Source organism: Filicampus tigris, chromosome 12 (genome assembly GCF_054856515.1).
Source record: "Filicampus tigris isolate MCC_2025a chromosome 12, RoL_Ftig_1.0, whole genome shotgun sequence".
In the NCBI taxonomy this organism is placed as follows: Eukaryota; Metazoa; Chordata; class Actinopteri; order Syngnathiformes; family Syngnathidae; genus Filicampus; species Filicampus tigris.
In genome coordinates, this window is record NC_141228.1 from 5006983 (window position 1) to 5032578 (window position 25596).

The 25596-nt window shown below is 41.1% G+C and overlaps 1 protein-coding gene across 1 annotated transcript; it reads left to right on the plus strand.

Annotated features, from left to right (window-relative positions):
* Nucleotides 1-17793: 17793 nt before the first annotated feature.
* LOC147138123 (DNA excision repair protein ERCC-6-like) lies at nucleotides 17794-21218 on the plus strand. Its single transcript, XM_086047536.1, has 2 exons — nucleotides 17794-17801; nucleotides 18038-21218. The coding sequence occupies exons 1-2, from the start codon at nucleotides 17794-17796 to the stop codon at nucleotides 21216-21218; spliced, it is 3189 nt and encodes a 1062-aa protein (XP_085903662.1).
* Nucleotides 21219-25596: the final 4378 nt, after the last annotated feature.

Sequence of the window (25596 nt, forward strand, 5' to 3'; positions counted from 1 at the left end):
CAGGTACAGAACACAGCGATTCGTTTTTTTCTCCGTTCATTTGAGCTCAGCCACGCGCATGTCGTCTATCTTCGCTAACAACCAATCAGCAGCCGGCGTCAGATGGAGGAAGGATTTTATGAACATACTGCCACACTATTGGCGTTCACAAAGTAATCAGTGACGTAAGTTACCGTTCACGAATGAGTCAGCAAGTGAACATACTGCAGTTCCCCTAGATGTACGAGTCAGTGTGTGAACGTGCTGCGTTTCCCGTTCACGAACGAGTCAGTGAGTGAACGTGGCTGGCAAAGAAGACGTGGTTCCTGCATGTGTATAGTTTGGATGAATTTCCTCCACCAAAATCTCAGTCGCGCCAGACACATGTCAAATGAGTCATTCGCTGTACGCCGGAGCCCCCAACATGGTTCAAAGACATGATCAAAATTCCCAAACAGGCGCAACAAGGCTTGCATCGACACAGAAAACAAGACGTGGCAGTTTTACGCTCGATCGCAGCTGCGCTGTCTACGAAAATAGAGCCCTGCATCTTAGAAATAGTTCCTCTGTCTGATCTGATACATCACTGCAGAGTAGATCTCTATTATAATGACTTTGTATCTCATTTTTCTTCTCACAATCCATGGAACTGTCATAAAAGAATCAAATCAAATCAAATTTATATATATAGCACTTTTCATACAAAAAGAATGCAACTAAAAGTGCTGTCCAGTAAAAAATGTCCAAAACACAACATAAACAACATAAAAAGGAAGACCCACTCCCGCCCTCCGCCCTAAAGAATGTGTTTAAAGGTGTTGTGTTGCTGCTATCTGGAAAAATATACATCGTCAAAACTCTTTACCAAATAGCATAACATATTTAAAACTGGATCATGTTACAAAATTGATAAAAACAAGTTTTAAGTGATTATTTTTATGGGTTTTCACGGTATACTTCGGTGAAAGGAGCCTTTCAGAATTGCCAATGTCACACGTGACCCAACCAGGACCAACCTCTTAAAGGCACATTATGTTCTGTACCAAGACACAACAGGGTGCGTGTGTGTGTGCGTGTGGGCGTGTGTGTGTGTGGTGGGGTGTATGTGGGTGTGTTTCAGTCTGTGTGTATGTGACAAAACATGCAAAGCAAACATCACTCAGTGATGTCACTAAGCTTTAACATTAGTTGGCTCTCAAGGTTCTTACAGTGAAGTTGTGATCGTTTAGCAGTGAACAGGAGTCCAGCATGACTGAAAAGTCTCTCACAGGCTGCAGATGCAGACATTTTCGATCCGTTTCATCCGAAAACAACTATTTCCCGCAGCTTAAGTTGAATATGATCACGTGACGAGGCTGCCATATCGCTACGTTTGATTGGTGAAACACAGTCACATGGTAGAGCCTGGCGCAGGTCTCTGACAAAATAAATACACCTTTCTCTGAGACAGAGAGAGAGAGAGGAAGAGAGGGACGTCTACGGATGCGGAGTGGATTTAAGTAACGGGTTTAATGTAGCCTAATGTAGCGGATTAAGAGTACAGTTTGTTCTTCACAAATCTACTCAAGTAAAAAGTATAGTGATTTAAAACTACTCCTAGAAGTACAAAATTTCCCAAAACTTACTCAAGTAAATGCAACGGAGTAAATGTAACTCGTTTCTACCCACCTCTGTACATTTTTAAGAAACCACCATGTCTGAGGAAACACAACCAATCAAAGACAGAAGGTGTGACCAATGAAGTGTCAGTCGTTTGGTCTGCACTCGCACCGCCCCCCCCCCCCCCCCCCCCACACACACACACACACACAACCACACCCCCCGCCCCTCGCTGATATGCTTCCTTGCACTTCAGGAGCTTTGCAGAAACTATCACAGAATATCCACCACCGGTTAGCAACAAAAGTTAGGACATGGACAAAACAAGGGTGAACACAGAAGCAGTCTTTCAGAGGTGACGGGGCCACAGGCAGATTTACCAGATTTTTTTTTTTGTTGTTGTTGAATTTGCATTCCGAAAAAACTCCACACATTTAGTTACACTTACACTCTAGCATAAATTGGTCATGATATCAACGCAGCAGCCACAAACACCACGTTTAATTAGATATAGGACTCTATATTCATTGTTAAAATTATAAAATAGGTTCTCTTTTGGGGGCCAGTGAGAGACAGATTTGTAGAATAAATAGATCTCATGATATTATCTTGGGCTGTCACATTATCATCTTTACCCCTTTAAGGCCTGAAGCCCCTCCTGAGACATCTCTCTAAAACCTACGGTCGTCTTTGGAATCACCCTTGAAAACCTGACATTTTCACCACCTACAAAATAATTAATATCTCAGATCCTGTAGCAGATAAACATAATTACCCCAAAATTTGAGAGCTTAGACATGTGGCTTTCACACAGGCCCGGGATTATTCATATTTACTGTTTCAATTGAAGATGCAAGTGAAGCACTGTTTTTAATTTTACAAAATGGAGTGGTAATTACCACGCTGTGTTCTCTTACAAAGACATTGAAATCGTCACTGTCTACAAACATATATCTTAACCATACATCACCTTTGGATTGTTTCACAGCTTTAAAGTCTGCAAGCGTGTCGTCTATATCACTGCCGTGACTTATATCAGGGTACCCGCGGTCGACTTTGCCGCCATTGCTCCTCGAAAAAGTCCCGGTTATGCTCCGACAACTCACGACAGCGTCACATGTATATTCTGATGCATTTCATGGGCTAAGAGACTGAGGATTTGATTAAAAAAAGAAAATGATGTATACGCTCTCCAGGCTTTCAAGGGAGAAACGTGGTTATGTGCTCCTGTCCTTAATGGGTTAATAGCATTCAATAGAGACCTCATTTTATATTGTATCGCATTTTAACAGCACAGACCTGTTCAAGTTATTGGCAATCCAAGACACAATCTGCCTTGAATGGTTCACCACCAGCCTCAAACCCATTCATCTGATCATTCATAGTAGTACTTCTATATGAATCCTTGTGCTAAATTGCGACAGCTTTCATTCTATCCTGTAGATACAATATGATACTTCATTGACATTGTTATTTTCCCTCTGTACATGAGGAAAAAAACAGGAAGCCTGATATGGGATAAAAGCTGATTGTTTTGCTGATCTCATGTCATGTCATCTTCCAAACCGCTTATCCTATATAGGGTCGCGGGGAGTTGCTGGAGCCTATCCCAGCCGTCAATGGGCGAAGGCAGACTACACCCCGAACTGGTCGCCAGCCAGTCGCAGGGCACACATAGACACTGTCACTGAGCGGGAATCGATCCCACGCTGCCCGCACACAACTCAGGCGTGTGTACCACTACACTATCAGCGGACTTTGCTGATCTCATCTCGGACAATGTTTTTATACAAACAGTGGAAAATGGTGTATTCTTAAGATTGTACAGTTCAGAATTCAACCTAAATCCTCCAAACTTCAAAGTTTGAACTGGCATCATGGGACACTAACATATTGTAAACGCCACAAATCTGTAGCCTTAGTTTATGATCAATTTAAGCACTCACTACAAAATGATGCCCTAGCCTCAAACACGGGTCCTTAAGAGAACAGTATGAGAAGACAAAGAATGTATAGTACACCACAAATAGCAACAAACACAAATAACAACAACATTGAATTACGTGTGAAGAATAACAACTTTGACACGAATCACTGTCATTATTCACTTGATGATGAATTGATGAAGAGCATTATTGTTTTGTGTCATAATAACAACAATGGCTAACCTATCGTTAAAACGTCATAGGAAGAAGGAGGAAGCACAAAAGGAACTGACAGTTTTTGCATCCAAAACCACAACCATAGCTGGCCCCCCTGTTTCCTGAGAGGATGCATTTTAGACTGTCAGTTTGGCTTTTTTTTTTTTTAAATTATTTATTAACCATGTCTTCATGATTAGATGGGCGCACCTCTCCTTCTGTGTTAACATCTGTCTACTCTAGTATCTCCATCATCAGAGCTGTATAATTGTACATGTTAATGACATACGCAGGTGGAATATATTAACCACTGTTTGACTAGGCTTACGGCAGGGATACTCCCTGGAAGAATTAACTCTACAACACTGTGTGCTCATCGGTTCATGCATATGAGCACAATTCTTTTGATGAAGAAGGTCAAGGGTCATCCTCAACTACAAAACTATAGGGACCTCCACCTCCACCTATTATGAACCTTGAGTTTGGAGTATTGAAATGCTGTTCATCTATTCCATTTTTAAAAGCTTCACAACTGATAAGTGTCATGCCTTTCTAATACTATTAATCAACGTATTTAAATGTGAAGGTAAATTGGCTGCAATGTTGCGGTCGGTGTCAACAAAAATTCCAGGCAGAAATAAAATGAGGATGGTCAATATATGATGAAAAGTGCATCTTTTGACCACGATGTATAAAAAATACATGAAGGTGTCTTTTCATGTGTTGCAACAGTTCAACTTGACACCATTCAGATTTATTCTTCTTTTTCTTTGAGGTTCAAGGAATTCTCCTTCAAAGTAAAGTCGTGCCCAGTATTTTCTGTCTTATTTATTCCATTTCTTCTCTCCTCATGCAATGCAACCTGAGCACACTGGATGATAGAGGAAAAGCATGGTGTAGCATGTAGATGAACAGCTCCAGTAACTTTCTGCCAATATCTTCCTCTCTATCTCTAGACTGACTGTCTGCAGATGTAGGAGGGTATTGCATCATTATCTTGCGGGGGAGGAAGCTATTTAGTTGGAGAAAGCGACAATTAGGAACCAATAAAGTGGAAAAGCACTTTTCTGGATGCTAATTAGTTTCCAGCAGTTGCAGTAGATGGTGATAAGACTGCGCCCCCCTCCAACTCCCACAAAAAAATGTCTCTGTCTGTTATTCCTTTTATATAAAACTCCAATTTCCCCCACCATCACAGCATTTATTGGGGCTGCAGTATCTCCTTTGCAGAGTCTTGGAAATACAATGACAGTTGAGGAGAGAAAGCTAATTTGAATCATGAATACATTTAATGGAAGAAACAGTGGCACATGAGTGCAATGATAATGTACCCTAGCGACTGTTCTCCATAAATTCCCCTCAGCTGTCAAATGCAATCGTCAGGGAGCGGAGACAAGACAATGTTACACTTGTGTAGCTGAAAGCGGGACCGTGAAAAATGTGCTGGGAAACTCACTAACTGCTTGCGTTCAATGTGTGTCACATGATCAAACACATGACTTGCACAGAGCTACAGTGCAGTTAACATCTGTTTGGTCTCACTGAAACAATTCTTTCAGCTGCTTGGCACAGACAAATTAAAGTCCAATGTACATTTTTTTACTGGATTTTTTTTTTCTAAATCCATAACTGAGTTATAGGTTATTTGTACACCTAATTAAGATGTGAAGTAATGCCAGCACAACACTGAGACAGTTGCTGAGGAGAAAGCGTGGGAAATTTTTTTTGTTTTTACTGATTGGCAAATTTATGGATATGCTCATGCTGATTGGATATCAGCATGAGCATATCCATACATTTTAATCTTGCCCAGGGTGTACCACCGCACTTGCCTTGAGTGACACAGCTCATCTGAAGATGGAGAGGAAGTAAGCTTAAATAGTGGTCACATCGCCATGAAAGTGAGTATTCCACAACGACTGATTTGATGTCAGTCTGCGGTGTGGGCTTTATCGGTCAATGATGATTCACTGATGACTTATCACCATTGATACAGCACTAGAGATCTGGCTATGAATAGAAAATAAGTTGAATTTTCCATTAAAAGGATCATGTTTCTCAAGGCGGCACGGTGGTCGACTGGTTAGCACGTCCGCCTCACAGTTCAGAGGTCGTGGGTTCGATCCTGGCTCCGGCCTCCCTGTGTGGAGTTTGCATGTTCTCCCCGTGCCTGCGTGGGTTTCCTCCGGGTACTCCGGTTTCCTCCCACATTCCAAAAACATGCATGGTAAGTTGATTGGACTGTCTAAATTGCCCCTAGGTGTGATTGTGAGTGCGGATGTTTGTCTCTGTGTGCCCTGCGATTGGCTGGCAACCAATTCAGGGTGTCCCCTGCCTACTGCCCAAAGACAGCTGGGATAGGCTCCAGCACGCCCGCGACCCTTGTGAGGATAAGCGGTATGGATAATGAATGAATGAATGAATGTTTCTCAAGATTCACAATCCACAAAGTACTTCACCTACTCAAGGGGCTCGTTTATGTCCACCTCCCTCATTCTGACATTCATTAGTGCATATCAAAGATTGTTGTTTCCAATTGCAAAGTGTAAATGTTAATTTTCCTCATCTGGTGCTAATAAAGGATGTCTACTTGAGCAGGAAGGTACTACATTGGAACTAAATCAATACTTGACAAGAATTGTGTCTGTTCCTCTGTGTCCCAGATTCCAGTCCAAGTTTGTTTTTCTCCCTCAAAGAAATCATATTTCAAAGGGAATTAGAATATACAGTATTTTCTCATTTTATAAGAAAAAGGCTCTGTTATCAAAATTGTAATTTAGATTAGCTTCATCATTGCTATAATAGCCAGCATTATGAATTTGCCGTGCTATAAAATACTTTCTCCTGCTACTGAATGAGAAGATGTGCCTTGCTTTTTGACTGGTAGAATATCTGAGGAATGAACATGGGCAGGGAAAGAAGAAAGCACATAATATTATGGTAACAATATGCCTCAGCTGAGTGTTTTGCAATGCGTCTATGAGGATATTGCTTTCCGTTCAATAAAGACTTTTTCAAGACGGCCTGAGACAACCTGAAAAATAAAGGAAATATAAATGCAGAGGGGGAGAAGAATCAATCTGATATGACTGTCAAGAAGACAAATCAATTTGGGAAACTTTGGTTTTGCAGTTATTACAGTACAGGTATCTGATCTATGAAAATAAAGAAAGGGGGCGGAGCTTTGAATTTCTCATCAGTGAGCAAGGTATTGTGTTAAGTGGGTTGAGACTACGAGGAAAGCTGAATTGATTGAATCAATATTCCTCTTTAAGATAAATACATTCAAATCTAATTTTGTGGGCAAACCTTTGTTTTGTTTTGGGGGATGAAATACCACCCATTGATTTTTTTATTCCCCTTATCCTGTTTAGGGTCATGGGGAACTGGAGTCTGCCCTATCCCAGTTCACTTTAGGCAAGAGTAGGGTACACACTGAAATTATCAGCAGTAAATCACAGTCACTTTCACAGTCATAATGACAACATCGCTAAATAGCAGCTGAACCCACTTCGACATCATCAGTGACTTGGGACAAAATTGGAAAGGAAATGTAATAATAATAATGATATCAATTATAAACCGTTGATTCTAAATAAGAGAAAATATGTTGTGCAATAATAATGACATGAAACCATCCTTGCATCATTTTTTTAAAAATGCAACTAATCCTCATTAGATTTGCGGGTATGCTCCAGGAAAAGGATTAATCCCGTCAATAGAACGCATGCACTGGTTCAGCATCCAAACCCTGTCAGTACTTAGTTCCCCTCAATCACGACACTTCTGCTGGTGCCTCCTCAGCCTGCTGGATCACAAGCGCCTTCATGATTTGGTCGGAGTGCTCCTCATATTCATCCTCCATGTTGAAAAGAAACAAACAAATGCATTGTTTCAACAATTCCTGGGCTCAAAATATCATTCTTGTTGCATCTACATTTCCATGCTGTAACTGAGCAGAGAGGAGAGGACAAAGGATAGAGGAGAGGAAACAGAGTGTAGGAGAGCATCAATCATTATCATTCAACAACATATCTGGCAATACTGGAAAAAGTCTTCTTGCCTTTGCCCAAGGTACTCAATGCAGTAACAGACGATGGCATCCCTTTTTTCTCAAAGCTTAGTGACTGCGGGGAGATACTGTACATATTTGTAAAAAGAGTTACAGTGGAAGTCAGAGATTTACAGTCATATTACACTGAAGCCTTTTAAAACAATAAAAATATTTTTTGGGGGGGAAATGGCTGCAATGACACAGAGTGAAAAATTTCAAGGGGTCTGAATACTTTGCATACCCACTGTAATTGCATACCCGCTGTAATTTCATAATTCCTCTATCTAAAATAATCAGGTAGGTTTAACATGTTTTTTTATAATAGTTTTTTACAGTGTATCGAGAACAGAATAAGCATAAAAAAATTATTTTAGAATTACTTTCACACTTCTCCAACAATAGAATGAAACATTTTCTATGGCTTTCTATATACATACATTTTATAACTGATATATGTATATGTCAGGTTAAATTTGAACATTAAGGAGAAAGTCAACCCAAATATATATATTTTCCGGAATATGTTCTATGCAGGACCACTAGTCTAAACACGGCATTCTAATTAATATTGCGTTTGTGGAATATGAGAAATCCACCCATTTTTAGCTAGCTCAGGGGGCGGCCATTTTGTCACATCTGTCAACTGAAGATGACATCGAAGTTGCTCAGAGCTCAGATAACGACCAATCACAGCACACCTGTGTTCTGAAGCTGAGCCCCTTTAAAGCGGAAGTCAACCCAAACGTTTTCTTTACAATATTATGTTCTATGCACCTACCAATCACGGCTCACCTGTTTTCTGAAGCTGAGCCAAGATTTGGTCATTATCTGAGCCCTGAGCAACTTCAATGTCATCTTCAGTCGACAGAAGTGACAAAATGACCGCACCCTGAGATGGCTAAAAGTGGGTGCATTTTGCTGCTTAACTTATGTTCCACAACCACAATTTGTACTCACAAATGATATATTTTTAATGTATTTATATATGTAATACATTTATATGTATTAATCAGAATGCCGTGTTTGGCCTAGTGGGCCTGGATAGCACGTATTCTGGAAAAAAATATGTTTGGGCTGACTTCCCCTTTAAACAGCCTCATCAGTGCCGTTTCTAACTTGCAATATTTGCACATATGAAAACAACACCTAAAAAACCTCAACGTGCCTAATGTGATGGGGTTAAAGGTGCATTTATTTCGGTGGTGTGTGTAGAATCATGATTTAACCAAGCTTGAAAGCCCAAAAAACTCTCCCAGATACAGGTTAAACCTCTCTTGCTAAAGCTGTCAGCTTATTGGCATCTGCCTTGTGCTGATAACTGCTCAGGTGCTCTCTATACTCTTTAGAAGTGGTGGATAAAGCTGCTAAAAGCTTTGTTCAAAGGCACCGTGAAATGCAGCCCAATGTTTTTACACCTCTATTTAAAGAGCCTTAAAATTCAGCTCAGGATTTTGTTGGGAAAAAAAGCAAGTCCACGAGCTGCTCTGTTTACCACTTCTAAACGTCAGCACAATACATAAAGTTGAAGTAGCTGTCCTCGAGGGTATAGCTCACAGGTTATCTGTCTTTGTTGTTTAGTTACATCGAAAGATGATTGAGGGTGCTTTGCATGGATGGAGAGGCAGACAGAGCAGGACATGCTGACAGGCCAAACTGGGGGAGAGGGGTCTGCTGTCAAACCTCATCTCTGCTGCAGACATGTTGGATGAGCGGCACGACCCTCTGCATCACCTCAGGTCACTGTCGAGAGAGCAGAAAGGAAGGGACGTGCATGGGACAGGAATTGTCATAGCAAAATGTCAAAGTTGAGGGAACTCCACGTTTGGTTCTGTTTTTTGAGTGGTGCACTTCTCACATAGAGCGACAGGCACCGCAAGAACTTTTAATAAGGGAATGGGTGGACTCTAGTTCTTCGCTATTTGGTGCACTTTTATTATACCAGTTAGCACATGGTACAATCATTAATTCTGCTGCTAGATAAGTGCAATGATGGATTTTGAAACGCGAAGCAGTAGGGGCAATTCGGGATCCCCGGTCTTCCTCTATGACCTCTAGAGTTGAAAAGTGTACTGTATTTAAAGGGGAAGTCCTAAATTCTTTGCAATAAGTCCTATGCACCTTCACTAGCCTAAACATGATATTCTGATTAATATTGTGTTTGTGGAATATGAGTTAAGCAGCAGGTTTTAGCCATTGCAGGGGGTGGTCATTTTGTCTCTTTCTATTGACTGAATCCCGGCTCACTGGTTTCTTGAAGAGGAGCCATGATTGGTCATCATCTGAGCATTGAGCAAATGTGATGTCATTTTTATTTGACAGCAAGTGACAAAATGGCCGCCCCCTACGATGGATAAAAACAGGTGGATTTTGCTGCTTAATTTGTATTCCACAAACACAATATAAATCAGAATGCCTCCGTAGAACATATTCTTGTAAAGAAAATTTTTGGGACTTCCTCTCTAACGTTATTTAGTAGACCTCACTGTGGTGTGAATGAATATCGTACACTGTATTTCATACATGGTCATAGTCTAAAGCAGTGATTTTCAAACTGTGTGCCGCGGCACACCAGTGTGATATTGTCAGGTGTGCCGTACGTGGGAAATGATCTAATTTGTATGCCTGTGCGGTCTAGCGCCTGGCAGCGTAATCCTGTCTTTACTACATTGTAGTATTCTTCCATACCAGCAGGTGGCAGCAGCAGCAGCAGGTAGCTAATTGTCTTTGTTTAGAGACAAGCGAATTAGTGACGCATGTTTATCCAAACAGGCTCATGTTTCACACTGAGTAAGAATCAATATGAAACATTATAAAATACTTTTTTCTCTGTGTTTATTTAATTCCTATTCAAGACGTTATAATATAACGTCATTCTTCAATGTTAAAAATGCTTATATAAACAATATAACACTTATATTGTTAAAATAATATTTTTTTTTTCACAATTTCAGCTGGTGGTGTGCTGCGGGATTTTTCAATGAAATAAATGTGCCTTGACTCAAAAAAGTTTGAAAAACACTGGTCTAAAAAAAACAAGCTCTCTCTCTCTCTCTCTCTCTCTCTGACTGACTGAAAAGTAACTCCCTATTTAAAAAGAATACTATTGCACTTTTCTCTTAATTTTTGTGCTTGTGTTTAATGTACACATTTATTGAAGTCATGGATATTGGTGAAACGTTAGCATTTATCATAAGGTTTTAAATTTTGAGAATGTTCCAGAAGAGCAAGATTCCCTCTCACGTTCGACGTGTAAGTAACTCCAGGTTACATACATAACTCCAAAACAAGAAACGTGTGCATCAACCTTGTTATTGAATACACTAGTGTTGTAGAGTGATTGGTCAAGAACGCTTCCCCCCCTGTTTCCTGTATACCAATGCATTGGTGCACTGTAGCAACTAGCATTACGACAGTGCAGACGTCCTGAATAAACCCAAACGTTACGAAATGCAATTCTGAGCCGGCGTGCTTTACACCAGCAGGGTTACAAAAACTACATACAGTATTTATTTGAGGAGTCATTTTTATGTCAGATTAAATGTGAGAGAAACAAACAACCGTTGTGCCCTGCGACTGGCTGGCGACCAGTTCGGGGTGTAGTCTGCCTTCGCCCATTGACGGCTGGGATAGGCTCCAGCAACTCCCCGCAACCCTGTATAGGATAAGCGGTTTGGAAGATGACATGACATGACATGACAAACAACCGTGTAGTTTTGTGCAGATTTTGCCTTTCAATTTTGGAAAAATTGGACAGTAATACGAGTCCAAGCTTTACATGATGATATTATTTCTCTCCAGGAACAAGAATCCATTGGAATTATTTTCTACATAATGGACTAAACGTATATGCACCGAGTGGGTGTGACATATTTCCGGTAAAATCTCCTAGGGCAACGCACCTTCCGGTCATGTCGAGCACCATTTTGAAGGAATTTTACTTCAGGGAATTTCTATCAATTATTTGGGGGTATTTTTCTGGATCATTTTTATGTGTGTGGTTGCACGTATTCGTGAAGAAGAGGTGAGAGGACAGTACATGGAGCTATCACTGCTGTGTTGCCTACCCAGATAATAGGTTTTACAGTCTACTTTGATGAGCAGCGTGTGCTGATGTAATAATGCAGCTGTCAACCACACAAGGGCGCTGTTTGTTCAACTATAACTCACACAGCCTTAGTTTGACATTCTCAAACTTTTGAAGTGTTCTTGTTACTCTGTGTGCATAAAGGATGTTATTGGCCTTTCAACTTCATCTGTGTCTGCATGAATATTATTCTCGTGCTCCCATTTTGTTGTATTAAAATAAGTATAAAAATATTTGAGTCCTTATAACTTTTCAGCGACAGCATTGATTTTTCAGAAGTCACCATGTGCAATAAAAAAAAAAAGTTTTACAGTAGAGGAAGCATTACATCTGTTCCAAAATGTTGACAAGTCTGAGTCTACGGATGATTGAGACAGCGAGTCCAAGCAAGAGCAGCCTCTCTCCAGTGAAGAGCTATCGCGACCCGTTTACCTCAGAGGAGGAATGACAGGACTCAATGAACTGGTGGTCCCAGAGGGAGGTGCTACATTACATAATTCAATTTCAAATGTACTCAGAACCAGACTTTTAATAAATAAAATACCTTTAATAGCTACTCAAACAGCGAATAATCATTTTAGGCGATGACGTCTTTGCCAAAGCACAAGCCGTCAAAATGGGCCGGTCTAAAACCCTACGTTAAAAAGTTTAAGTTCCACAAAGTCAACTATCACTGCAGCCCTCCAACAGTCGGGTCTTTATGGCAGAGTGCCCCGACAGAAGCCTCTCCTCGGTGCAAGACACATGAAAGCCCGCACTGAGTTTGCCACAACACATGACGGACCCCCAGACTATGAGAAATAAGATTATCTGGTCTGATGATATGGAGTAAGATCGCTGTCAAAAAGGCATATCCGTGATTTAAAGATTTGTGTCCGTAATAGTAAAAGGCATATCCGTGATTAAAGATTCGTATCCGTAATAGTAATAATTTGTGAGTACAAATCAAAATTGCGAGGGTTTGACTTCTTTTCTTGAGAGTGAATCAAAATTGTGAGGGTTTGACTTCTCTTCTTGTGCGTAAGAATAAAAACTGTGAGTGCCATTGTTTTGTGAATACAACTCTCGCTTCTGTGACTACGAATCTTCACAACGCACAAAGTGCCAGTTTAGGATGAATCACTTTTTTGAGGACGAATCTGCACAACATGCAAATTAGGATGACCTCACGCAGAACACAGGCAGGTTCGAAGGGGAGCTAATTGACCCGCGATTCACAAAGATGGCGAACGCGAGCGGACCGGACGGCGCTTCCAGCGGCTCAGGAGACGCATCTTCACAGCAGGTAAAGTCAGCAATGTGTATATCTAATTTATTAATATGTATTTCATAACGTCGTTCTGTCTCACATAATAGCTTTGGAGTCAGGCTTACGGCGATAGGTTGCAATCTAATAATGCGTTTCACTGTTCGTACTTGGCTAATGTAGCTCTCTTTTCAACGTGTCTATGTACCCACAATTTATCACGTCGACAAAAATGTATTGTATGGATATTGTTAATAGCTCATGCTAATTTGGTTGCTCCGTTTTTATTGATTAATTAAGTATTCTCACAGAACTAAAAAAAAAAACATGTAGTGTTTGATGCAAAAGAAAAAATGTTGCACATAATTTCTTGTATAGTGAAGACATATCACAAAGGGCTATTTTGTTATTCTGCGAACTAGTTTAAACTGAAATGTAGTGGCACAAGTGAGGTTTATCCGCTTTAACATCTTACTGAGTGTTGTTGTCGTCCTTACATGTTTTTTGGTACAAATATTACATATTCATAAGTACAGTATACCGTGTTTGTAGACACTGAGATAGTGTGTGTTGTGTATATTTTTTACGAGTTGGTAGTGTAATATCTTTGAATATTAATAAATATATGCACACACGTCAGCTTCATCGGAGTTGGCTTTAATGCAGGTGACTCAACATTAAAACAGGGCTGACTGGAAGTTCACTCTACGTCTCCTCGGTAACTCTGGCATATCCAACCACTAGCAGCTTTATTGGTACCTAGTTGTACAACAGTTGAGTCTCTATATAACATCTAGTATGCATAATAAGAGCAAATTATGAATCCGCCCCATGGAGCAAACTTGTGATTGTGTATTCTAGAAAAATATATGAAATGTCACTGTGTGTTTTATATGCATCAAATTATAGTTTGTCAGTAGACTGGAAAAAAAAACGTTGACTTTACTCAATTTTATTTTGACAAGTGGTTGCATGATATAAAACCATCTGAATCCTATTACCCTTAATCCTATTAATGATCTCTTTTTCTTTTGTAGTTTCTTCATTCTGAGCAAATCAGCCCAGCTGCAGCACTTTGTAAACCACCCCCGAAGTCCACTGCAGTATCATCAGAACCTCTACCTGTTCAGCATACCCCATTACGTTTTCTCCGGAAATTATTTTAATAGATCCACTATAAATGTCCTGGATGTAACGATTTACTCCAGCCCAGATTCAAGTGTCAAATAGGGCTGCCACAAATGATTATTTTGCTAGTCGACTATTCACCAACAGGAGTTGCGATTAGTTGACTCATCGGATCATATGTAAATTGCGGCATAATCGCACCAGCAAGCTGCTGCTCTTATATGACTATCAATAGCTTACAGCTAGATCTCTTTAATCGTACAAAAGAATAAAGACAAGATAATAGTACATTCAACTTGTACTAAACTGTGCAGGTTGTACCAGCATTCCTAACTTGTTTTTAGTGGAGTACCAGTAATTGAAATTGAATTGTGACCGTAATTATTTTATTGCTGAATGTTTAGTGCAGTTTAAAATGGAACTAAAAAACAATATACTATGCTGAGTTGCACTAATACTATGAAACTACCTATAAATAGTAAAGGAAATACCGGATTTGTAAACATATTTCACCCTTCCTTGGCATCAATCATTTTTTTCTCCAGCGGGAGATGAGGCATTTTTGAGAGAAAAATTTGCGCCAAATAATTTGAGAGCGGCTATTGTTAACATGGTGTTGCGAATCCATTCTAATCTCTTTTATTTATTTATTTTTTACATCGATGCATATTTTATGCAGTTTAAATTGATTTTAGATTAATCGTTACGTCCCTAGAAAATGTATCAAACAATGTGTAAATTCTTCATGTGTGGTGTCAGAAATCAGATTTCAACTGATTGAAACTGATGTACACAAATACAATTTCACACACAAAAAGTATTGCCTGTTCATCGCGTCCAATGATACTGAATAATAAATGTTATGCCTACCTAAAAATAATATACTCAGTGAAATAATTGATGTCTATTATACTCTGATGTGTTGCATAATTATGCAATATAGTACTCATGATTTTGTCAAATATTTTAATTTCTATGTTGTAATTTTCTCGTGGCTCTGTTTCAATCTCCACGTCGTCATTGACATCGTCCCCCAAGTCAGGCAGTCCATCTGAGGGCATGTGTTCATCGTCGATCTAGATTGTCATCAGTGTTTGCCTCCATCTCCAACTCTGCTGTTTTTTCAGCCCACTCCGTTTGGATCTCAGCCCTCACCAGTGACTTGCCGTTACACTTCAAGTCAGCATGCAGGGTCAGAGTTGCGACCGTCACCAAAGAGATCATCCTGGACATGACTGGCTACATTTCTGAAAATATAATTACATAAAAATATTTATCAGGCAGTGTATACTGTTTGAGATGATGGTAACTTCGATATGTAATCAAAATAAATTATTCAACTAAATGATAACATCGATAAATGTGGCTCTGAATTAAAAATGTATATTGTTAGCTGCATATCGTCGCTGCCATGTGAAAAACACTTATCTCCATTTTTTTTCAATTTTATTATTTTACGTGAATAGTGTTTCCGCTTTACAGACATCGCATAAACATGAAAATTAAAAACATTTAAAAAATTGGACATACGTGTTTTTCATAGGACAGAGATGACAATATGCCGTATGTTGAAAAGAAAATGAATTAGTGTTACCCTCGTCTTTTTGATCGAATCAATACTGCTACTGTTCTTCAGGCATGACATGAGCTATCTTGTTGCTACTACTATAAAAGAAAACAAATAAATTGCATTGATATTTTCAATTAAAATGTGCACAACTTTGTTGGCTTGTGCATGAAACCTTCAAAATAGATATCCCGACAGTCAATAATATTTTAGCAGTACAGCATTGTAAACTGGGATTTTTGGGGAGTGTAACTCAAAATCCATTAAATACTTGGTTAATGTGTAATGATATATAATGATTTGCTCTTTTTGTTCATATACAATCAATAATTTGTTAGAATATACAATACAATACAATTTTATAAAATATAAAACCTCACTACCCTTTCGTGTCACTACATTTCGATTAAAGACAATCGGACTCAGCGACATGTCTAAAAGAGTAAAAGCACATTATGGGACATTTTGCTCAAGTTTTTTTTCTTTTACATTAGCACACTATAATGTCCTTGTTTTTTGGAGTTCTGTGAGACTACTTAAATTAATAAAATGGAGCGCCCAATTTAGCAAGAGCTATTAACAGCATGCATACAATACATACATTTTTGTTAACGTGCTGAATTGTGGGTACAAGTGACTAAACTACAGTATGGTGACAGATACGTTGAAAACAGAGCTACATTAGCCAAGTACTAATGCTAACAGTGAAACGCATCATTAGATTGCAATCTATCGCCGTAAGCCTGAGTCCAAAGCTATTATTTGAGACAGAACGACGTTATGAAATACATATTAATAAATTGGATATACACGTTGCTGACTTTACCTGCTGTGAAGATGCGTCTACTGAGCCGCTGGAAGCGCCGTCCGATACGCTCGCGTTCGCCATCTTTGTTTTCTTCTCTACGCATGCGCGGGGAGAGGAATCGCGGATCGATTAGCTCCCCTTCGGACCTGCCTGTGTTCTGCGTGACATCCAAATTTGCATGTTGTGCAGATTCGTCCTCACATAAGTGATTTGCCGTAAACTGGCAATTTGTGCGTAGTGAAGATTCGTAGTCGTAGAAGCAAGAGTTGTATTCACAAAACAATGGCACTCACAGTTTTTATTCGTACTCACAAGAAAAGAAGTCAAACCCTCAAAATTTTGATTCGTACTCTCAAGAAAAGAAGTCAAACCGTCACAATTTTGATTTGTACTCACAAATTATTACTATTACGGATATGAATCTTTAATCACGGATATACCTTTTACTATTATGGATATGAATCTTTAAATCACGGATATGCCTTTTTGGCAGCGATCTTACTCCATTGAACTTTTTGGTGTTAATTCTAAGAGGTATGTGTGGAGAAAGCCAGACACTACTCATCACCTGCCCAATACAATCCCTACAGCAAAACATAAATTTGCAAACATTTCTACATTTCTGTTTTTTTCTGTCGGGGTGCTGAGTGTACGTTAACGTGAAATAAAATGAACTTTTTGGGGAAAATGGCTGCAATGAAAATTTCAAGGGGTCTGAATACTTTGACTATGATTTTAAACAGGCTTCTGTGAGCGTGTCTGACTACCAACTTCACCAAACTACCACTGCCCCCATCCCTGTTGAGCGATGTTTGAAATGAGAGACTCACTGCGGCAGGACTCAATGCATCTTCTTTTAGCACCTTCCAGGACCTTTTGGACCTTTATGTACCTTTGAGGACCTCGTGCCTCGCCGCATTTAGTCCAGCCGTTTCAGTCTCGTAACATAGGGAAAACGTCACTTCTTCTCGCCTGTTCCCTCACTAAAATCTGTCCCTCAAACAACAACAACAACGCAATCTAACAATACTATTGTTACAGAAACCTCTCCGTAGCTATTGAAGCCTAGACATAGGTGGAAAACATGGGCTTAGGACTATGCTTAGTCCAACAATTTTTTTTAAGTTTCCCGTTTATTGCCTACAAAATGGTTGTCTGTCACAGGCGGATAGACGGACCAGGGCCGAATGCCCAGGTCTGATTGTGTCAACGGATCTGTATGCTGCATGTGTCTTTATGACAACGTACATGGATGAGGGTGCTAATCTAGACAGCTGGCCTGTCAGTGTTTGAGTTGCGGCTGAGTTGAAGCTTTGGTGTGGTTCCTACTGCTCTTTGATGTGATGATGTCACATGTTAGTGATGTCATAAGTTAATGATGTCACTCGCGGGTGATAGCTTCAGAGTGTGCTGACTCTTCTTTGCTTGCAGACACATCCAAGACAGAAGAGATGCGGCCCAACGGGGAGAGATGAGCAAAGCTCTGGAGCACTTCAAGATGGCCTACAACATTCACCGCAGTGACAAGCTGCAGAAGCGAATCGGGAAAATTGAGAAGTTTTTGGCACAGAATTTGGAGGATAACAATGACGCCGAGTATGTGGACGTCAACAAGAGTGGTCTAAAGCTGTACAAAGAGCTCTACAACAAGCTGTATGACTACCAAAGGCATGGTGTAGCCTTTTTGTACAGCCTCTACAGGGACGGGCGCAAAGGTGGAATTTTGGCAGATGACATGGGCCTGGGCAAAACCATCCAAGTAATTTCCTTCCTGTCGGCAATGTATGACAATGAGCTGATCAAGCACACTATGCTGGTCATGCCCACTTCGCTCATCACCAACTGGACCAAGGAGTTTAACAAATGGACTCCCGGCATGCAGGTCAAAGAGTTTCACGGCGCCAGCAAGGCTGAGCGGACTGAGAACCTGGAGACGGTCCAGAAGAGGAGTGGCGTGATCATCACCACGTACACCATGCTCATGAACAACTGGCAGCAGTTGTCATTCTATCATGGCAGAGAGTTCAAATGGGACTACATGATCCTGGACGAGGCCCACAAGATCAAGACCAGCACCACCAAAACGGCCAAGTGCGCCTCCGCCATCCCATCCAAAAATCGATTGCTGCTCACTGGCACACCTGTCCAAAACAATCTCCGAGAGATGTGGGCTCTGTTTGACTTTGCCTGTCAAGGTACTCTGCTGGGCACGGCCAAAACCTTCAACATGCAGTATGAAAACCCTATCACTCGTGCTCGGGAGAAGGATGCCACTCCAGGAGAGAAGGCCCTCGGGTCCAGGATGTCGGAGAACCTCATGGCCATCATCCAACCATACTTTCTGCGCAGGACAAAGGCTGAAGTGCAGCAGTACCCAAACCCTGAGAGTGCTGGGGAGAAGAAGGAGAAGGAATCTGAGGACACGGAGGACTTTGGGGCCAGCATGCCAACACTGACCAGGAAAAATGACCTCATTGTGTGGACGTACCTCAGCGGCATCCAGGAGGACATCTATTGGAAGTTCATTTCCCTGGAACACATCAAGGAATTGCTCATGACTTCCAGGTCGCCTCTGGCCGAGCTGACCATTCTAAAGAAGTTGTGCGACCACCCAAGGCTTCTCTCTGCGCGAGCCACATCCACCTTGGGTCTCAGGGAGGCTCGGCAGAGCAACAACGACGATGATATGGGAAGTCAGAGTATCACCAATGTTCCCGATGCCACTCTGATAGCTGAGTCCGGTAAACTGGCTTTCCTGGTTGCTCTCCTCAAGCGTCTCCGGGATGAAGGTCACCGCACGCTGGTCTTTGCCCACTACAGGATGGTGCTGGACATCCTCCAGCGCATCCTGAGGAACCAAAGATTCAAAGTCCTGCGTCTGGATGGGACCATCACGCAGGTGGCGGAGCGGGAGCGACTAATTACCCTTTTCCAGACGGACAACAGCTACTCAATCTTCCTTCTCACCACCCAGGTAGGTGGTGTCGGCATCACCCTGACAGCGGCTGACAGGGTGGTCATCTATGATCCCAGCTGGAACCCAGCGGCCGACGCCCAGGCGGTGGACAGGGCATACCGCATCGGCCAAACAAAGAACGTGGTCATCTACCGACTTATCACATGCGGCACAGTGGAGGAGAAGATCTACAGACGGCAGATCTTCAAGGATTCGCTGATCCGGCAGACCACTGGTGACAAGAAGAACCCTTTCCGTTACTTTAGCAAGCAGGAACTGCGGGAGCTCTTCAGCCTGGAGGACACCAGGTCCTCTTCCACACAGCTGCTTCTGCAGTCTCTGCATGCCAAACACCGAAGCACTGACCCCGACCTGGACATGCACCTTGCCCACCTCCGGACCATGGACATGTTCGGAATCTCAGATCACGACCTCATGTTTTCCCTCAACGTGGACCTCGACGAGGCCCCGAAGGATCAAGAAGAGCAAAAGTACATCGAAGGCCGGGTCCTGATGGCCCAGGAGCTGGTGAAGGCTGAGTCAGATCTGCATATGCAGTTTGCAACCATCTTGGAGTCCAGCACCGAGCCAACATGGAGGCGAAAGTCGGCAAGTGAGCGTGAAGAACCATTGAAGGAGAAGAAATTAAGCAAGCCCAGATCCAGTCTCACATGTTTGCCACGCCACAGCAGTACATCGCCAGCCCGGGTGGGCCGAGACCGATCTAGGGATAGGAAGGAAGGAGGCCTTCAGGGTTGGAATAGCCCAATCGATCTCACTGGGAAAGAAAATCCATCCCTAGAAAATCCTGAAAACCTCATAGAACACAGCCAGACTTCCCCGAAGCAGGAAAAGAGTCAGGAGTTTACATTTCAGGAAGGAGGCGGTAAGGGAAGTGTTAAAGCAAGAGGTGGCGCTGATGATGGAGAAGTTGAAGACTTTTTTAAGGAAGTAAAGAAAATTCATCAACAAGCTTCTACGCACATCAGCGACAATGAAGACCTGACATACAACGACTCAAACTTGGACGGGAAATCCAGCCAGAGCAAAAAACTGTCCGTCGTGCAGTCGTCCACATCCAGCTTGAGAGTGGACTCTTGGTGCAGAGATAGCGGCAGCAGCTCAGAACTGATGGAAGAAAACTTCAGCCTACAGCTGGAGGAGAGCGAGCTCTCCAACCAGGATGAAGAGAAGAAGCTTCAGTCACAACTCCTGCTAGAGGAAAGCGACATCCTGTACCAGGATGACGAGGAGGAGGAGGAGAAACTGCTGTCACACCTTCAGATATCAGGAACCTTTGATGTCGGCAAATCCTTGACGGAGAGTCAGCTCGACCTCAACATCAAGTCCCACGTCTCTGAGATGGACGAGTCTATAATCGGCACTACCAACAGGAGGAAGAAGATAGTGCCCATCATTTATGAGAGTGAAGAAATAATAGAGGAAGTGGAGGAGGTCATGCCACAGTCGTCGAAAGCTGCGTTCAACAATTTCCCGCTGCATGGATCGTCCACAACAAAATCCTCACTGACTCTAAAGTCAGATGAAGAAGAGGTTGAAGAAGTGGAAGAAATAGTAGAGGAGGAGGTGGAAGCCTTTCATGGCCATTTTCTACGTAGCAAATCGGCTAGGCTAGGCCAGACCAGGCCAAGCTAGGCTAATATAGCTAATCTTCATGAGCGTCAGCACTTTGCCCAGCTCATCGATCTCTACGGAGCAATATTTGACATCTACATGTGTTTTTAATTAATTATGATTAATTGTCTTTGTTGTTGTACTTTTTTTGTCCTTTTTTGATTGCACAATTGTTTTAGTCGTGCCATTTTTGGGCAGAGGATATCGGTGCTTGTTCTTGTGTGCACTTGTGAATTGGCAGCCCGTCACAACAACTCTTCACCCTTATTCTCTTGTATTGTGCCAAATCCATAAACCGTTTGCATTATTGCAGCATTTTAGAAGTGATGTAATTTATTTTTCCCCCGGAGAATATCATTTGTCTACGAATGATGCTAGAACAGCTAGGAGCTTTGCCTCAACGAGAGCCAGGCGGCATCCCGAAGATGGACGGCAGTCAGCCAGCGCTCAAATGAAGCAAAGCGAAGCGAGAGAAAGGACTAGGCTAAATGGGACAGGAGATTTCTAGCATTGCATCTGTAAGTGCGTGTGTTACTCACCAAAAGACGAAGTAACGTCTGTTAAAAATATCGTGTGCGTGTACATTCCAACTTGAGCTTCTGCACCCAATGCGAGTTGCCTTCAGACTGGCTGCGATCGCGAGATTCCAAAGTCAGCATTGTTCCTCAATCTGACCAACAAATAACTTCGCACAACATTTAGACGGTAATAAAAGCAGAGAAATCCTGTATGCCCAGTGCCAATGTTAAGTGAGTTCTTCAGGACCGTTTTCCCATTAGAAAACATTTTTTTCAATTAGCTACTTCATTTTTCCTTTTGTTTACTGTGATCTTTTTTTTTTTTTTTTTTTTTTTTTTTGCAGGAGACCTTTGCCAATATTTATTTACTGCACTTGGAATTTATACGACTCAACAAACAGCTGCGTAATAACAGGGAGACAATATTGTGCAAAAGACTGCTAATAACTGTATGATTTTGAGCTGAGCTTCTCTAACACAGGTGTCAAACTCGAGGGCCGCTTTCCTGCATGCAAGTTTCCCACCAACAACACACCTGATTCAAATAACCAGATCATCAGCAAGTTCTAAAGGAGCCTGATAATGATACCGATCATTTGAATTTGAATCAGGTGTTTTGCTGGAGGATACCTCTAAAATATGCAGGAAAACGGCCCTCACATTTGAACTGCCATAAAAATCATTCTTCAAATTAGTAGAAAATAATTCCAGTGTATTCTTGTTCCTGGTGGCCCATACTGTAATCCTGTTAAATTTGGACTCGTATTTTTCCCCAAAAATAAAGAAAGTCTACACAAAATACAGTGCATAACTCATTTCTCTCACATTTGAATTGCTATGAAAACTATTCCTCAAATAAGTAGAAAATAATTCCAGTGAATTCTTGTTCCTGGAGAGGGATACTATCCTCATGTGAAATTCTACCGTATAGTTTTTCCATAAATGAAATTCAAAGTCTACACAAAATGAATACATAACTCGTCATTTGTCTCATATTTGAACTGCCATAATAAAAAAAAAACATTCATCAAATGAATAGAAAATAATTCCAGTAGATTATTGTTCCCAGTGGCCCATACTATCATCATGTGAAGTTTCAACTGACATTAATTACTGTATGATTTTTCCAAATGTTAGAGGCAAAGTCTGCACAAAATACAGTACACCATTCATCATTTCTCTCAAATTTGAACTGCCGTAAAAACCATTTCTCAAATAAATAGAAAATAATACCAGGAGATTCTTGTTCCTGGTGGCCCAAACTATCATCAAGTGAAGTTTGGACTGGTATTACTACAGTTTTTCCAAAAATTAAAGGCAAAATCTTCACAAAAAACAGTACACTGTTTGACATTTCTCTCACATTTGAACTGCGATAAAAAACATTCCTCAAATAAGTAAAAAATAATCCCAAGGGATTCTTGTTCCTGGAGAGCAATAATATAACCCGGTGAAGTTTGGACTGGTATTACTGTACAGTTTTTCCAAAAATTAAAGGCAAAATCCACACAAAGATACCATTAAGCACTGGCACATTTGAACTGCTATAAAAATTATTCAAGTAAGTAGAAAATAATTCCAGTAGATTCTTGTTCCTGTGCCCCATACTATCATCCTGTGAAGTTTGCACTGATATTACTGTACAGTTTTTCCACAAATTAAAGGCAAAATCTGCACAAAATAAAGGACACCATTAATCATTTCTCTCACATTTGAACTGCCATGAATATGATTCCTCAAATAAGTAGAAAACAATTCCAATTGATTCTTCTTCCTGGAGAGAAAGCCCAGTCAAGTCAAATTTATTTGTATAGCGGAAGTCCCGCCTCAACCACGCCCATTTTATGACATCACATCCACCGTAGGCCATGTCCCCTGATGACGTCATTTTGTAGTCCAAACTGGCCGGGAAGTGACGTCATTTTGGTGCCCCAAATTAACCAAGAAGTGACATCATTTTGTAGTCCCAAATTAACCATGAAGTTACATCATTTTGTAGTCCCAAATTAACCATGAAGTGGCGTCATTTTACAAGGAAGTGACGTCATTTTGTAGCCCCGAATTAACCAGGAAGTGACGTGATTTTTCCGTTCGGCCATTTTGCGTTGCCATACGTCACGGCTGCCGCCATCTTTTCCGGCATGACCAAATATGGGTATGGATGACATCATGCTTCCGCTTTAGCAGAGTTCACGAGCGACAAGTTCAGACATGCTTTTAGGCCCTGTAATATGAACCTCATTGTATCGCCTCGGGTATTTTCCAGACTATAAGTCGCGTTTTTTTTTTTTTTTTCCATAGTTTGGCCGGGGGTGCGACGTATAGTCCGGACGTATATGTGTGAAATTATTAACACATTATTATATTGTATATCTTTCCTTTTCAAGATCAGCAAACAATACACCAAACAACCACAGGAGGGCGTTCTAAGGCTGCATATAAACCTGCATTGTATATTGACTTTACAACGGGCAGAATAACCAGTAGTGCAGCGCTGGGCAGGCCTGTAATATCATTTCACATAAAGAAACATAAAGATAAATCATTAATGCAATTTAAATGCATGGATAATTTAAACAGTTAAATCATAATATTTTGTTAAATAAGTAATTAAAATATCCATCCATCCAGCCATTATCTATACCACTTATCCTCACAAAGGTCGCAGGGAGTGCTTGAGCCTAGTATGATAAAAAGGCAATTTGACTATCAATACATCTACTTGCTTTGCCTATGGTCTTACACACACGTACGGTGTGGACCACAACAAAGAGATAATTACGACCGAATACATAAATACTTTTGGAGACTTGGAAACATTGTACATGATCGGCGATAAATAAAAGACTTATTTAATCGATCTACGACCGTCTTGGTGAGTTTAAAGTTATCTTACCTTGTAGTGTTGTCCTCATTAATTCAGAGAATTTACACTGGCTGAAGTGGGTAGTATAGACCAATTGATTCCGCACCAAGGCGGAACTAAACTTTGGTTCCCCCCAGTCTTTCTGACATACCTGTTGTAAATTCCTCATTAGTGCTTAGTTTATACAGGCATTTGTTTACTGTTTAACTACTGTGTTTTACACCAGACATATTTTCGGGCAGCCACTGGGTCCTTTCTTTACTTTGATTTTTGTCGGCAATATTGTTGGACAGCTAAGGGGCCCTAACGAGAGACGTTTGGAGTGGAGTCTGTTAGCCATTAGCTGCTAGCGGCAGATGCCCGCCGTCTTCGTGGTCATGTATGAGCCGGGATTGAGCGAGTTGTTGAGTCTGTGGAATGGATTGGAGTGCTAACTGAAGCCACATTGCTCCTTATCACTGTGTCCGGTCACGCTCTTTGATTCGAATGACTGTTTGGATGAGGCGCTCCGGTGAATTCCCCCAAATTCACATATAGTCAATGTAAGCTAAATGCTACCATCGTAGCTCAGTGGAAATGTGTACTTAGCGCACAATTTAATTATTTTAATTTATATGGACACATTTATCAGCGTTATGCGACGGAGGCAACTTGGCTTCCGGATGTGGAGGGGGGGCGTTGTGTAATGTAACGTAAGGATACCGTTCAGCCTGTCTCTATTCTATTTTTATTTTAAATTGTTCGCTATTTAAATTTTAAATCTCATGTCTGTTCTTGATGTTGGATTTTATCAAATAAATTTTCTTAAAAAATGCGACGTATACTACGGTGCGACTTATATATGTTTTTCTACTTTATTATGCATTTTATGGCTGGTGCAACTTATAGTCCAGAAAATACGGTATTTGTTCCGGCCTTGTTCGGACATGTTTTTTAAGACCCCCTCCCCTCATCTAAGGGGCGCACTACCATACGCTCGGGTCTAAACAGAAAGTAAAACATGTCTTACTGACTG